This window comes from Diospyros lotus, chromosome 2 (assembly GCF_014633365.1).
Source record: "Diospyros lotus cultivar Yz01 chromosome 2, ASM1463336v1, whole genome shotgun sequence".
In the NCBI taxonomy this organism is placed as follows: Eukaryota; Viridiplantae; Streptophyta; class Magnoliopsida; order Ericales; family Ebenaceae; genus Diospyros; species Diospyros lotus.
Genome location: NC_068339.1, coordinates 47,706,448 through 47,722,487, shown reverse-complemented (window position 1 = coordinate 47,722,487; position 16,040 = coordinate 47,706,448). Strand labels below are relative to the sequence as shown.

The following is a 16,040-nucleotide window of genomic DNA, read 5'->3' as shown; positions in this document are numbered from 1 at the left end:
GTCCGTGCCTTCCAAACGTGTTCATGTTCGTACCTTTGTGTTCAACTGTCGGTTTCCCTCGTCCATCATGTCAGACACTTCAACAACAAATCCAACTCCGATAGTCACCACCGGAGACATCCTTCCATTGGATCAACCTCTTATTGCTAGAGAGTTACCAGGCATTCATCCATCCTATCAGTTAGATGGTAGGATGGTAGGAACTTCCTCCAATGGTCTCAGCTAGTCAAGACACTTCTTAAAGGGCGAGGAAAAAGCAGCCACCTATCAGCAAACCCTTCTGCAGCTAATGATCCCAGCTTTAATACATGGGATGTGGAAGATTCCCGCATCATGTCATGGTTGTGGAGTTCAATGCAACTGGAGATCAGCAAGAACATCATGTTCCTTAATGCTGCCCATGAAGTTTGGGAGACTGTACAGCAGACCTACTCGCAAGTCAGGGATGCATCAGTGATCTTTGATGTTAAAACAAAGATCAGTGGTACCAAACAAGGCCATGCAATTGTCATTGAATACTACGATCAGATGAGAGGTCTTTGGTTAGAGCTTGATCAATATCAAGCCATTAAGATGGTATGCCAAGAGGACACTGCCACTCTCAATCGAATCCTTGAACAAGACCGGATAGTAGAGTTCCTAGCAGGCCTAAATCCCGAGTTTGATCAGGTTCGAGTACAAGTCCTTGGTAAGGATAAGTCACCTAATTTAAATGAAGTTTGTGCTATTGTTAGGAGTGAAGAGAATGGAAGATCTACCATGCTTTTTGTCCATAGCACAGAAGGATCGGCCTTGGTTAGCAAGCAAGATGAATGCAGCAACAAATCTAGAAAAACAACATACTAGGCTCCTAGAAGGTCGGATTATAGGCCTGGGGCTCAGAACCGAACCTCCAACCATGAAGGACAATGGTGCACGTTTTGTAGGAAGGCAAGGCACACTAGAGAAACCTATTTCAAGCTACATGGAAAGGAGGTCGTGTTAAGCAGGATCGGAGGATTCAAGAACATGGGGCAACATCAAGGCTATTTATCTAACAAAGATCCAGAAGAGGAGACAACAAGGAAAGATATTTCAGATGTGGAAGAATCTACACAACTAAATCCAAAGGAATTAGGCAAACTAAAAGCTTTCCTTCGGACGTTCCAAGATGGAGCCTCATGCTCCTTGGTGCAGCAAGGTAACCTTTCCTTTGAGTCTTTCATTGCTTCTACAACTGATAAGAATAACATATGGATCCTAGATTCGGGAGTTACCGACCACATGACCCCTAACATTCAGTTTTTTGAAACATATGAAGCTCTTGAACCCACTAAATAAATCACAATTGCCGATGGTACTACTATCTCTATAGTAGGAAAAGGCAAAGTATCATCAATTTTTTGGTTACCACTTAACCAAGTTCTTCATGTCCCAAGCCTAACAACAAGTTTGATCTCTATTACCAAACTAACCAACGATTTAAATTGCTTTGTTGTTTTCTCACCACACATGTAAGTTTCAGGACAAGGGCATAGGGAAGACGATTGGTGTGGCTAGGGTTCACAATGGGCTCTACATCTTGGATGGGAAGGGTGAAGACTCTATAAGGAAGCGACATAGTTTGGTCTACCCCTCCTCTCAGTCTGCCTCTAACCTTTCTACTATATGGCTTCATCATTTTAGATTAGGACATCCCTCATTTATTGTGTTAAAACAAATGTTTCCATCTTTATTCAATTCATTAGATCCTAGCAATTTTCAATGTGATGAATGTATTATTGCAAAACATCATCGAGTTTCTTATTCTATTAGCAATAAATTGGCTTCTATGCCATTCCATTTGGTTCATTCTAATGTTTGGGGGTCATCCAAAATATCTAATTACTTTGGGGCAAAGTGGTTCATTACATTTATTGATGATTGCACGCACATATGTTGGGGGTGTCTTCTAAAAGAAAAGGCCGCAATAGGATCAGTGTTACCCTCATTTGTAAAATGATCCATACCCAATTCGGCACTCCTATTAAATGATTTCACACTAACAATGCCCGAGATTATTTTAACACCCACTTGCATAACTATTTTTAGAAGGAGGGCACTGTTCATGAGTCATCTTGTGTTGAAACTCCCCAACAAAATAGGGTGACACAGAGAAAGATGAGGCATCTTCTAAATGTCACATGAAGCATCCTTCATCACCATCATGTGCCCAAATATTTCTGGGGGGAAGCAGTTCTGACAGCCACATATGTCATCAATAAGGTGCATTCTAGGGTTATTAATTACCTCAGTCCTTTCCAAAAGTTAATGACCTTTTTTTCCTGAAATAAATCACCATACACTATTGCCCCTAAAAGTGTTATTCACGGGGATAAATTGGACTCTAGAGCTCTTAAATGTGTGTTTCTTGGGTATTCTCCTACTCAAAAAGGGTATAAGTGTTATCATCCTGAATCTCAAAAATTATGTCTCTAAGGATGTCACATTCAATGAATCACAGCCTTTCTTTGAGTCTACCCCAGTCAGACCAACCATCATTGATCAACCTGACCTAGATTGGGAAAATCTTAACCCTACCCTTGGAACAACACCATTAGGCACTGATTTCTCTCACCCTTTAGTTCCTGCCTCTCTAATCTTACCCAATTTTCCTAGGGAGGAGGAAGGTTTTGGACATATTGATTCTATTAGATACAAAGGCTCTCCCTATGTCTATAAGAGAAGGCAGCCCATTGGTGATCCTCAGCCACACTTGACATCAACTCCGAACCTGAGTTTGGATAACACACCAGGTGAGAACCCCACATCCAGCAATCCTAACCCAAACTCAACGTTCTTGGAGCATACAGACCTCGACCTTCCCATTGCTATTCGAAAAGGGGTTAGGGCATGTACTAAACACCTATTGGCCAACTACTTATCCTACCATCGCCTATCACCTGCCCATAAAAGCTTCCTGACTTCTTTGGATGCAATTGCTATTCCCAAATCCGTAGAGGAAGCCATGAGAGATGTCAACTGGAAAGCAACCATGATGGAAGAGATGAAGGCACCAGAAAAGAACCATACCTAGGAACTGGTAACTAGACCAAAAGATGTAAAACCAGTGGGATGTAAATGGATCTTCAATTTAAAGTACAAAGCTGATGGATCACTTGACAGGTATAAAGCACGACTAGTTGCCTAGGGCTATACTCAAATCCTATGGCATTGATTATTTGGAAACATTTGTCACTGTTGCCCGGATGACAACTGCTAGAATCCTCTTAGCATTGGCATTTACCTATGGATGGAAATTACAACAACGTGATGTCAAGAATGCATTCTTGCATGACGACTTAGAAGAAGAAGTCTTCATGGATATACCACCCCGATTCAAGCAAGAGCAAACATGAACCAACCACGTGTGTAAACTCAAGAAGGCCTTGTATGGCCTCCAACAATCCCCACGTGCATGATTTGGTAGATTCTCAAAGGCCATGTTATCTATGGGGTATCACCAAAGTCGAGGAAACCACACTTTATTCATCAAACACATAGGAAATAAGGTGACAGCACTACTGGTATATGTGGATGATATAGTGGTAACAGGGAATGATTTACATGAACAGCCCGGGAATTTGAAATCAAAGACCTTGGTCCATTGAGGTATTTCTTGGGCATTGAAGTAGCACACTCAAAGGAAGGTATCTTCTTATCCCAAAGAAAATATGTACTTGATCTACTTTCTAAAACATGATTGCTAGGAGGAAGAGGGTCAAAAATTCTAGTTGATCCAAATATAAAATTGGGGGCTAATACTGGAAGCAACAAAGAAGTAGATAAAGGAAGATTTCAATGCCTAGTAGGGAGATTGATATATCTTTCACATACTAGGCCTGACATATCCTTTGCAGTCAGCCTAGTAAGTCAATTTATGCATAGCCCTACTAAAGAACACATGCATGCGTGAGAAGCAAGGAGTGGTTGCTAGATCAAGTGCAGAAGCTGAATTTCGAGTCATGGCCTTGGGTGTGTGTGAACTATTATGGTTTCAGATTATCCTAGAAGACTTAAAAGAGTCCAGTGACAAAGCCAATCGAATTGTTGAGAGATAATCAATCCACTATTAGCATAACTCATAATCCTGTTCAACATGACAAGACTAAGCATATAGAGATTGACAGGCATTTCTTGAAAGAAAAGTTGGACTCAAGTATTCTACAAATCACCAATGTTCCATCTAATCAACAAGTGGCATGTTTGTTAGGAGAATTCTTAGGAAACTACTTATATAAATATTTCTAATTCATATCAATAAAATGTGTGGGAATACCACTTCCATTTCTCCCTTTCTACAAAATAGATAACCCCTTAACCAAACAAAGAATTTTTTATAAAGAAAAAAGAAAAAATTTGAGAAAAGAAACATAGCTACAGTTAGAAGTCACATGTTTGTTAAGGCATTTTTGTTGTCTCAATTCCCGTTTTCACACACTCTAGGATATCCCTCAAGGATTACACACTCACTCACACGAAGAAGGACAAAATTTTAAGATACAAGAAAACAACACAAAACTCAAACACACATGTGACACAAGAAGATTTATCCTGGTTCAGATCTCCTTTTCAGAGATCCTACGTCCAGACTGCTGAGGGTCTTGGCTTCACCATCTTGAAATCAGAAAAACAGATTACACGCACTGCACTTTCTCATAGCCCTATACACAAGCTGTCCTAACCAAAGATTACAAAGCTATAACACAAACTTCTCTCTAGCATACACAGCACATACTCTTTCTCTCGAGATAAAATGAAAATCAGTAGTTGAAATGAACCCCCCCCCCCCCCCGCCCCTTTATTTATAAACCATAAAGGGCAGGAGTTTCAAGGATTTAAACGGAATCGGCAGCCACCTTATACGCGCGGCGGTTACCGTTACAATATGTAGCTAACTGACTTCTAGAAGCCTGCTGATACCCATAGCCTTCTCTGATTCTTTCATCTCCCGAGTCTCAAGACTAATCCTAGGAAAATCTTTTTATAGTATTATTCTAAGAAAATTTAAGAGCAACTACCTAGCATCAACAAGCTTCCAGAAAAGAAAGAATGTTGAGAGAAAGAGAGAGAGAAGAAGAAGAAGAAGAAGTGTATCAATGTCTTTAATTTATTCCTCTTCTATACTTTCTACCATGTATATTTAACTTCTAATCAAGTTTTCTAATATGGTATATGATTCATACAACAGAAAGAATAAGAGCAAGTTATTGCACATCACTTCAGGTTTTTTAATAACATACATATCCCTAGCAGGTGGTATGAGAAATTGCTGACACCTCTCTATTATTTCAAACATTCTGTACCAGATTACCCCTTGAGCAATCAACCATTTCCTATCTGGGAAAAAAAAAGCTTAGTAAACTTTACACACACTAATCCTTTCTATATTTCCATGCTTGTTATAAATCACACTTTATATGCATATATATACACACACGCGTGCACGCACAATCTAGTACCAAACTCATAGCTTGAACCACCTCCAACCACCATCCAGACTCCTTAGGTTCAATTTCCAAATCAAATGGCTAACACTTTGTCACCATTTTATCTTACTATCATTATTTTTCCATCACATGGTCTAAAAAATATATCACCGTGTCTTAGACCCCCCACTTATTTTTAGCACCCATAATCAGCTCCAATCACAAAAACTAGCCTCTCTCTATCTCACTCTATACCCAATGCAATAACCATGTGACAAAATCTATCCACCAAGTGACAACATAACATGGCCAGATAAAATGAAAATTAAACCCACCATCACAAACGAAACCCCGCCATGCCTCAATTAAACATCATTGTGGGTTCATCAAGTAATCATAAATGTGGTGGCCAGTCAAAAATGATGGTAGTGGGAGGTTGATGGAGCTCATTTATCGGGTTCGGGTGTGCATGTGGAAAATTAGAGGTAAGTTTGAGATGGAGGGGTTTGAATTTTTGGAGTGAGGGGGTTCTTGGATTATGGTGGTTAAGGTTTATTAAAGGAGGGAGATATAGAAAAATAAAGCAGATGGGATGGCATAGTATATTTGAGGGTGTGTGCTCTATGGATGTATGCGGGAATTTTTTCATAGGGAGAGGGAGAGAGAGAGAGAGAGAATTTAATTTGTGTCTCTAATGGGGAGTGAGAAGGCAAAAAATGGAGAAAACGGGATTGAGTGATGAAGGTGCGATTACATAGTGTTATACACACATGTTATAGAGTATAAAGGTTTGACTAATGGCATTGAAAAGAAAATTTGATGGGCACATAATGGTAAAAATTGCCTTATTTTTAATTATTTACTCTATTATCTTACTAACACCAAGAAAAGATATTTGTCATCTTTTAAACCACATGGAGGCAGATGTAATATTGACAAACCTTGGGGTGTTCGTAAGTAATTTACTTGATAGATAAATAAGAACGGACTCCCCCTTAGATATTCATTATATAGTCAAACAAGTAATTTTTGGGAATGAGTGGCAGTATTTCAACAAGTTTTGGGTGTATTTTAGCAAGTTTCGGTGGAAATATTAGAATCTTGGTCTTCCATGTCATCCCCTTAAGAAATTATAGTTTCGATTGTTTTGATGAAATGAAACAAAATTTGGTTCAATACCCTCAAGTGTTTGTAAAGTGATTGATGGTAAAACAACTAAGAAATAAAATCAATTGTTTGGGCAAGTCACCAACAGGCGTTTGAAAGTGTCTAACAAGTGTCCATATCCAATGCGGGAGGTTGACACACTACAACACCTTCTTAGGGGTCCACTTCAAATTTAGGGGGGGGGGGGGGGGGAGAGCTGGAATTTGTTTAATTAAAATGATAGAACTATTGAAACCAAAATTTCAGTCATTCAATGTTTTTTGAATATTAAGAACAAAATGACCAAAACACAAGAGAGGAAAATGTCCCTATAGTGAAGCATTACAAGCAAATTCGTGCTCTCCAGACCCACATTTAAGAAGGGTCTCCTGAAGGATTGAAGCACTATAGGGGCATGTTCAGGAAGAAAAGCTAGCATCATAATCAATACGGCAGCCAGGTAAGGTAACACTACCCAGCCCCCTCTACCCCTTCCTCAATACACCAAGTTACATAGTACTACTTAATTATGTTGTTTCCTTGAGTACCTAGATATATAAAAGATATCAACAGCTTGCTTCAACCAAATTCAGAATTCTTTGCTCAAAAAACAGCTATCCTTTGCCTCTGGAAGTTCAAATGATTAAACTTCCCTCTACAAATAGATAGCAATCTTCTCGCTCCAAAGACAATCTCATTCGCATACACAGAGGACAAGTGATTGCCAGAACTGCCATCAGTAGCCTAGGTACTTACTGTAAAATTCAGTTCCAGGTATCATCAGGGAACACGGTGAAGAAAGGTGTAACATCCAATAAAAACAACATTAGAAACCTTAACAAAAGAATCAAAAATATTAGACAAGGAATCAAACCACAGGATGGAGAAGATTGATAACGACATGCTTTTTTTTTTTTTTTTTTGCTAGGTCAATGACAATTGACATGCTATTTAGTAGTAAAAGATTTTGATGATTACTCGTTTTCTTTTGATTTCATCACTTAACAAAAGAAGAAGAACAAGAAAACATAAGTCAGGAGAGAAAGGACAATACAGTTTTAGACACAATTACAGGTATGATCTATGCAGCTAATCCAAATAAGTTTGCTTTAGACTTGTTAACTTGAGTTGAGTTGTTAGCAATGAACCTACTGTTTTCTTGCTTTGTAATGTTGGATATCAGACCTTGGTCAGCTTTCCTGTTGTCATCTTAGGCCACACCCAGTCCAATAGCAATGGAATGGAATGAATGGTGAAATTCACATTAAAGAACTTCAATCAGGACCAAGAAAAGATAATTCCATACTGGGACAGGTAGGCGGTGTCCTTATACAAGGCACACTTAAGATGCGTGTGTTAATGTGCATGTGTGTGCGCACACCTGTTTTAGTGGGGCAGGGGATTACACCTATCCTGTTATGATACTATTCTGAGTGGTTTGAGAAGTTTGAGTTTCTTATTCAAATCAAAGAAGAATAAATAAAGCAAACTTCTACCATGTCCCCATTATTTAGAATTTGAGAAAACAAAACTCTTTCTAGAAACTTCACTAAACGTGCACAAATGTTGGAAAAACTCAAAAGAGAAGCCATATGAATTATTATTCATAAACATAATTGTTTCCGGAACTACTTTAAACTTGTAGAAAATATTTAGGAGAAAGGAAATTCTCTACTTCTTCATTCGTGCATGGGATGTATGTATATACATTTGAGTACAAGACATCTACCTCCTATAAAAGTCTACCCTATTTACAAGATATCTAAGTTTATTTAAAATACAAACTAGCTTATCTTGCACCATTCTCGGCCTGCTAGCCTCCCGATCTCTTAATTCCACAAAACTCTTCACAACCAACTAGACTTTGTTACATGCTATGGTGCACCAACTTGGTGCAGGAGACTAAAAGTAAAAATTTATTGATTAATAGCAGGAATTGATTAAACAACATTACCTACTTTTCTGTTTCTTTATTTGTTCCAGTGGTCTTTAAAGATTGAGTGAAGTTCTAATAGGCAACCATGTTGGCTACATTTTACAAGGTTTTGTGGTTCTTTAAGTGATAAATCTCAAAAGAGAATAAGCAATAATTGGCACGCTATAAGTGATGAATTCTTAAAGAAACGATATTATCAGACCTGAATGCAGAATGAGAGGCCCAGTATATTGTTAGCCAGCCAATGCTTCCGTGAAGCATACCAGGCACAGAAAAAAGTTCCAGGGATTGCTGCAACAATCTGAGACCTTGTGAACTCAACCTCCAAAGCTGTGGAAGAAATGTGTAAAGAAAAAAATATCATTCTGCATATTAAAAGCAAGATACTGTCAACTGCATCATACGAAAATACAGAAACAGAAAAGTAAAATATTACATTCGATCAAATAATGAAACACATATATTGACAAGATAAATCATACTCAAACAAATCTTAATCATCAAAAAATGCAATATAAATAGTACCAAAAGAATTGGAGTAGAGATCTACAGCAATTCATTTTAGAATGAAGCAAAATATTACCATGCTTTCCACATTCTTCAGGATTCTTGCAGCAGGGAATGTTGGTTCATATTTTGGGAAACTTAGGGCCAGAGGAAATTTTGGGAGGAACCAGGGCCATCCCCAAACTTTCCATCCACCATAGGATGTATATAATAGACTACCAATATTATAAGTGCTGTCTTACCATTCAGATTCACCAAAACAGGAAGAACCACTCTTTATTTTTTTATATTCTTAAAGTCAGTCATTTTCCAAAAACCTTCATTTGAGAGAACATGGAATTCCTGCATGCACGCACAGGGGAGGAGGTGACAGCACGAAGGAGGACCATAGTAAGTAATTGAGATTGGTTAAAAGTTCAAAAAGACCAATAACAGAGTAAGTGAAACTCCATACATGGTAAAACATTGTCAAAATGATGACCAGCGCGTATCTGTATAGTAAACCAAGGTCCCCCTAGCCAAAGCCATCCATACAAGTTTCGCTGCATGTGGTTTGTCCATGCTTGCATTAGAGCAAATCTTTCAGGGACAATAGGTTTGTTTGGCACCATCTTTTTTAGCAGCTTCATTACTTTTTTGCTTATAAAAAGCGAAAGGCTTTTGATTGCTCTTTTTCTTTTCTTTTCTTTTTTTTTTTTTTTTTGCTTAAAAGGCAAAAAAATCCACAAAAAGCATAATATGATTTTTTTTCCGCTTCAAAGAAGATAAATTATAATTCATATGTTTATGTAACTCTTTTCATAAGACAATACAATCCTTTTATTCAAGGAATGTTTAGATTATATTCTTACCCCAAAAAAAATAACAAAAACGACAATATGAAATTTGGGATTTAGGGGAACATCAAACCTTGAGTTAGAATAAAAACGACAGCTTACAAGGTGTTTTAAAAGACTATTTATACCAGATTTATAGGAGCAATAAATCATAGTCATTCATCACAAAAGGAATCCTCCTAACCTTAGCCATCCATCCATATTGAAAAGTCACATGCTAGTCAAATGACTACTTATTAAAGTTAATAGTATAAATACTAACCATAAACTAGACAAACAAGAAAATAATAACACTTGAGAGACTAACATGGTGTCACATTCCTAAGGGTAGACTAGTCTATATAATTTTTGTAAGTTGTTAGGGGGTGTACCAAGGCGGTTATCAGCTAGGCATCTCCTGGAGTACACTCTAGAAGATACAGCTGACGATTATATATATGTATTGAGTCCCAAATCATGGAATGAAAGAATCTGGTTCTTCCCCAAATTCTCTTAGAATTCTCCTATCAGAATCCTAAACCACCCTATCAACTCTAAGGTGCTGACAATTGGTATCAAAGCCAGGCGATCATCGGCTTGAGGAGGCCCTTCCGGTGAACTATACGGTCCGAGCGATCGAAACCAGGCGCCACCCCGATCGGAACTATTAACCGATTGAGTCGAGCACAATTAAACAAGCGAAGGACAATAGAGTAGGAGAGACAGTCACTGCACACCTTGGCCGGGTGGTTCCAACGAACAAGGTAGGAAACAGTTGTGGGTATCAGCGAGGAGGATAGCAGAAGGCACCAGAATAAAACAACTGGAGTTGAAGCTGGATGCTTTGCAGCTAGGCCTCCAACAGAACCACGAGCAAGTACATGAGAGGCTAGAGACGATAGAAGTGGGAATCCTTCACACTTAAGAGGAAGTTAGTCACATCCGAGCAAACATATCGATGATTCAGAGAAACTTGCGTGGAGACTTCTCGCACCTTAGAGAAGAATTCTCAGGTTTGAGCCAGCACCTGAGTGCTACACTCACTATGTTTTCCCGGCAACCTAATGCAAGTCTGCCGATGGACTTCCCTCCACGTTCCACGGCAGCACCCATCATCACAGGATCGAGAGGTAGACCGGAGGCAGAAGAATGAATGGAGTATGCTGCAGAAAACTGTTAGTGTTAGTGCCCTAATGCTAGATTTAAATGATATTTGAAAATTGTAATTATGGGACTAATGATGTAATTCTTGCAAATATAATAAAATATAATTTCATATTTTAAGGTCATACCTTCATTCATACCTCTCCAATCAATAATATGAATGAGCCATTAGATTTCCTAATGATAGTCTTCTTCTTAAATGTTAAGAATATGTGACAAAGACTTTCGGATTAAGGATTTCTTAAAAGTATTCCTAGTCCTTAGATTTCTCAGTAGAGGGCTATAATTAATCAATTACAGACTGGCACAAGGGTTACTATCTTTGATTAGTATGAGATACTAATGATAAAAAATAGTGAGCGGCGTGTCATAATCCATGAGATGAATATAGTAAACATGTGAATAGGTGTTAGTTAAACATATACTGAATGTGATGCAAGTGATAGATCACACGGCTGAGAAGATCTATAATCTGTCATTGGCTTCGATTGTGATACTGGTCCTTAAACCGAAGGCAACACAGTTATCTTGTATGTCAGTGCTAGGGATTTGCCGTTGCTAAGAACCATCTGATTACCGAGTAGGAGAAGTATTGTGTGGTTCTTATGCAGTGGTGTATGGAGGCAAGTGATTACTAATGGGATCCGTCGACCTCTTATATGAGATAAACATCCTATGCGATCAGTCGTGGTTGTGGTTATATAAACCCCTGGCCAGAGTACACAAGATTGAAAAGGTGTTTCTAATGTCGAAAGGTGTGTGTTTTGATGTGTCATCTCGATCACACCACACTAGACCGTGGCATAGCTATCGAGTTAGTGAGTTTGATCAATCCATGACTATCACTCGATCGAGATATTAATCGATGGAGGGATTATTGTACACGGGAATCAGAAGCTCAAATAGGTTCTCAAGAAGTATGACTTCATTACTGGTAGGATCGTCCTGACATAATGCTAGTTGTCACTCAGGATCTTTCGAGGTACATCGGGGAGATGAAGAGATCCTCATTGTAGACCAAAGTGTTTGATTCGCATCAAAGAGTTTGACGGGTCTCAATTGCTACTTAGTGGTAAACCGAAACGGTCACACGCATATCCAAGTGCAGTGGTTGACTAAGCGATTAAAGCTATAATCTTCATTAAGACTTAATAATTTTTACTCAGATATTAATAATGAGAATGGTTCTCATTAGGTAATTAATTCTTGTATAATATTTTGTGTATAATAGTTATACATGTATTATATTATATTGAGAGAATTAATTTAAATGCAATATATGGAAATTAAAAGAGAATTTGCATTATCTATATAAAATATATGATATATTATATGGAAAAGAAAAGAGCACTTCCAATATATAATATATTATATGAAAAAGAAAATAGCATTTTCATTATATATATAATATATATGATATATTATATGGAAAAGAAAAGAGAATTTTCAATATATAATATATATGATATATTATATGGAAAAAGAAAATAGCACTTCAAATAATATATATGATATATTATATTAAAAATAAAAGAGCACTTCAAATAATATATATGATATATTACATTAAAAAAAAAATGCACTTTCATTATAGATAATATGTGATATATTATATTGAAAATAAAATGGTCATCTCCTCCTATATAAATAGGTGATCATGGAGAGAATTGAAAGTGTGTGAGAAACATTTGGCCATTTGCAAGTTGTTGCTACATTTTCTCTTAGCCATAAGCCCTCTTCCTCCTCATTCTAGTTGGAATTCTTTTAGCTATTACTCTCATTTTGCTCTTGATTCAATTGTTGCTAGTGTAACAAGTTCAACCTAATAGAGAGTCTATTGGTTTTTGGAATCTATTTAGCTTCCATCTCCTACATTTAGCTTGGCTAGCACATAAGCTAAGTTGTAAGATTCATTCCTTACCCAGAGTGTGAACTAACTAGGCAGCTCGTGCTTTCGAGAGACGGTTCGGTCTAGCCGGTTATTTATTTGAGAGCTATTAGTGTGCAACCATTGTTGCCTTAGAGAAGATTCCAGCCTCTACACCGAACTTCAAACCACCATGAGGTATATATGCTAAACCCACTATGGCATGGTTTGATTTTGTATTGCATATGGTCATGGGAAACCGAGTCTTGCAAGGTGATCTTGAACTTATTTCCGTTGCGTTCTTATTTATGTTTTTGAGAAAGTTTTGAAAAAAGTAAAACCCTTACATTGATACACCAAGAGTTGGCCTTCCCTTTCAAAAACTCCCTTCAGGTTTCCTAGGTGAACCAAACTAATCCTCTGATGTCGAGGCTAGAAATCCCAATGTTTGAAGGGGGTAAACCCTGGTGGTGGATCCAACGTCGTAAACGTTTCTTTTACCACTACAGAATAGTAGAAATGTCGTGAAGGGAAGGGGTATTGTCACATTCCTAAGAGTAGAATAGCCCATATAATATTTTTAAGCTATTAGGGGGTGTACCAAGGCTTTTATCAACTAGGCATCTCCTGGAGGACATTCCAAAAGATACAGCTGAAAGTTATATATATGTATTGAGGCATTAGTCCCAAATCATGGAATGAAAGAATCTGACTTTCTTTCTCTCTCTTGTCAGATCCAAAATCTGATAGTGAGAATTCTCTCCAATTAAGAGATAAACTCGAAAAAATTGAGAGAGAAAATAGAGTTGAGAATTGGGAGGGAAAAGATAGAGAGTACGAGAGAGAACGAAAGAGAGTTTTGAGAAGGAAATTGACTGATTCAATTATCAAAAGTTATTACAATTGAGCTGAAGCAGGGTAGTTATACTGCTCAGCTGAGAATAGGAGCCAAAACAATTGCCCAAGTCCCGTCTAGAATCAGCAACATGCCTACCCACTTGCAGACAGTTAGCTTAGCCAGCACATGCTGCCAGCAAGCTAAATCCTCTTGTTGGGTTTTTGCATAAAGAAATATGTCTAGAAGATGAAGAAGATAATAGAACCCCTTAGGTGGATGAATGCGACTGGAATTCTAAGTTAGAAAGAAGTTAACCTAGATGTTTTATTATAAGGGTTATTTTAGTCTTTGTGTAGGCTAAATATTAGACTTTGAGATAGGATTGCTTCTATTACCACCCCACTTATATCCGTTTCCAATGTAAAAGGCTTGTTGAAATCAGGCATTCCCAGCACTGGTACCTCACTCATGGCCTTCTTGAGTAATTCAAATGCTTCATCCGCCCTCTGATCCCACTGAAACCCTTCCCTCTTCAACTGTTCTGTTAAGAGCTTGCTAATCTGACCATAATTCCTAACAAACTTTTTGTAATATCCTGTAAGCCCCAAGAATCCCCTCAATGATCTGATATTAGTGGGCTTCGGCCAAGCTGTTATGGCCTCAATTTTGCTAGGATTAGTACCTACACCCTCCTTATATATAATGTGACCCAGGTATTCAATCTGAGTTTGTGCAAAAGCACACTTAGACCTTTTGAGGTACAACCGATTGAATCGCAAGACCTTAAAAGTAGTCCTAAGGTGCTCTAGGTGAAGGTTAAAGGTAGGACTGTATATTAGGATATCATCAAAAAATACCAGCACAAATTTTCAAATGTAGGGTTCAAATATTTGGTTCGTAAGGGCTTGAAAAGTGGTTGGGGCATTGGTAAGGCTAAATGACATAACAATGAACTCGTAGTGGCCATTATGGGTTCTAAAAGCAGTTTTGGCAATGTCTGCTAGGTCTATTATTATTTGATGGTACCCGGACCTTAGGTCCAATTTGGAGAAAATAAAGGCATCTTTGAGTTCATCAAGTAAGACTTCAATAATGGGTATGGGAAATTTATCTTTGATGGTGATGGGGTCTAATTGTCTATAATCAATACAAAAACGCCATGTCCCATCTTTCTTCTTGACCAAGAGGACAGGGCATGCAAAAGGGCCACGATTGGGTCTTATGATAGATTGGGACAGCATGTCTTTCACCAATCTTTCAATTTTTGTTTTAAGTTTTGAGGGATATCTGTAACACCTGATGTTAATATGTTCAGCTTGAGGTACAAAGGGTATAGAATGGTCTAAGGATCTTTGAAGGGGTAAAGACTTAGGTTGTACAAATAGGTCTTGATATTCAGTGAGCAATAACTCGAGTAAGGCCAACTCAGTTACCTGCCATTGGCTATGAGACTGTTGATGACTGAATTTTGAGCTATCTTCCTCCGGTTCCTCATAGGTCACTCCTTCCTCCCTAGCCTCAATGGCAAAGAGATGAGCCACTTGAGACATTTTCTTCAAGAACAATTGGTGCAGCTTCTTTCCTCTTATCAGTTTGCATGTTCCTGTCTCCAAATTGTCTTGGAGAACTACCCTCATTCATTCCTTGTCCAAGGATACCTCCATCTTGTTAAAATCAAAACTGATTGGACTTACTCCCTTCATCCAGTCAACCCCAAGTACTATATGACAGCCACCCAATTTCAATAACCTCATATCAAACCTCAAATAATTCACCTTGCATCTCCAAGCAAAACCCTAAGCAAGCAGAATTGCCTATCACCATTTCTCCATTGGCCACCATAACTGACAATGGTTGTGTGTTGGCTAGAGGATACTTCATCCTCTTGGTTGTACCCTCGTCAATGAAGCTATGGGTACTCCCACTATCGATCAACACCATTAGGGTCCCCTCCTGTGCCCAACCCCCTACCTTGATTATCTTGTAGCTAGCCACTCCTTTGATGGCATGCAGTGCACATCAGCTATGACTGCCATATCCTCTTCCTCTTCTTCTCCTCCTCCTTCCAGCAACAATAGTTGCTTCTTACACTGGTGTCCCAATATATACTTGTCTCCACATTTGAAACACAACCCTGCCAATCTCCTATGTTCCAAATTTTTATCTCTATTTTGAAAATTTTGGGAAACAAGGGGTAATGCGAGACACCTTACACCTGGTCTAGTCCTCATGGGCTCTTTTCCCGTAGGCCTTCCCCCATATGGCATTGCTCCTGCCATTGCTCCTCTATTCTGTCCCCTTTGTTTCTTCAGCAGTGCTT

General features: G+C 38.3%; 2 protein-coding genes across 6 annotated transcripts in view; one reads left to right on the top strand and one right to left on the bottom strand.

Moving 5' to 3' along the window:
- LOC127794575 (signal peptide peptidase-like) overlaps positions 1–16,040 on the bottom strand; it is a 62,989-nt gene that overhangs the window by 17,018 nt on the left and 29,931 nt on the right. For 3 of the 5 annotated variants that reach the window (XM_052325786.1, XM_052325790.1, XM_052325787.1), the window contains 3 exons: positions 10,846–11,014; positions 10,589–10,764; positions 8,732–8,859 (listed from right to left, as the gene is read on the bottom strand). In XM_052325786.1, the coding sequence (XP_052181746.1) occupies positions 8,732–8,859; positions 10,589–10,764; positions 10,846–11,014 (473 nt within the window). The remainder of the gene's footprint in view (positions 1–8,731; positions 8,860–10,588; positions 10,765–10,845; positions 11,015–16,040) is intronic. The other 2 variants (XM_052325791.1, XM_052325792.1) reach the window with 2 other exon arrangements.
- Positions 1–16,040, top strand: part of LOC127794853 (protein translocase subunit SECA1, chloroplastic-like) — a 59,875-nt gene that overhangs the window by 21,445 nt on the left and 22,390 nt on the right. The window lies entirely within an intron of this gene.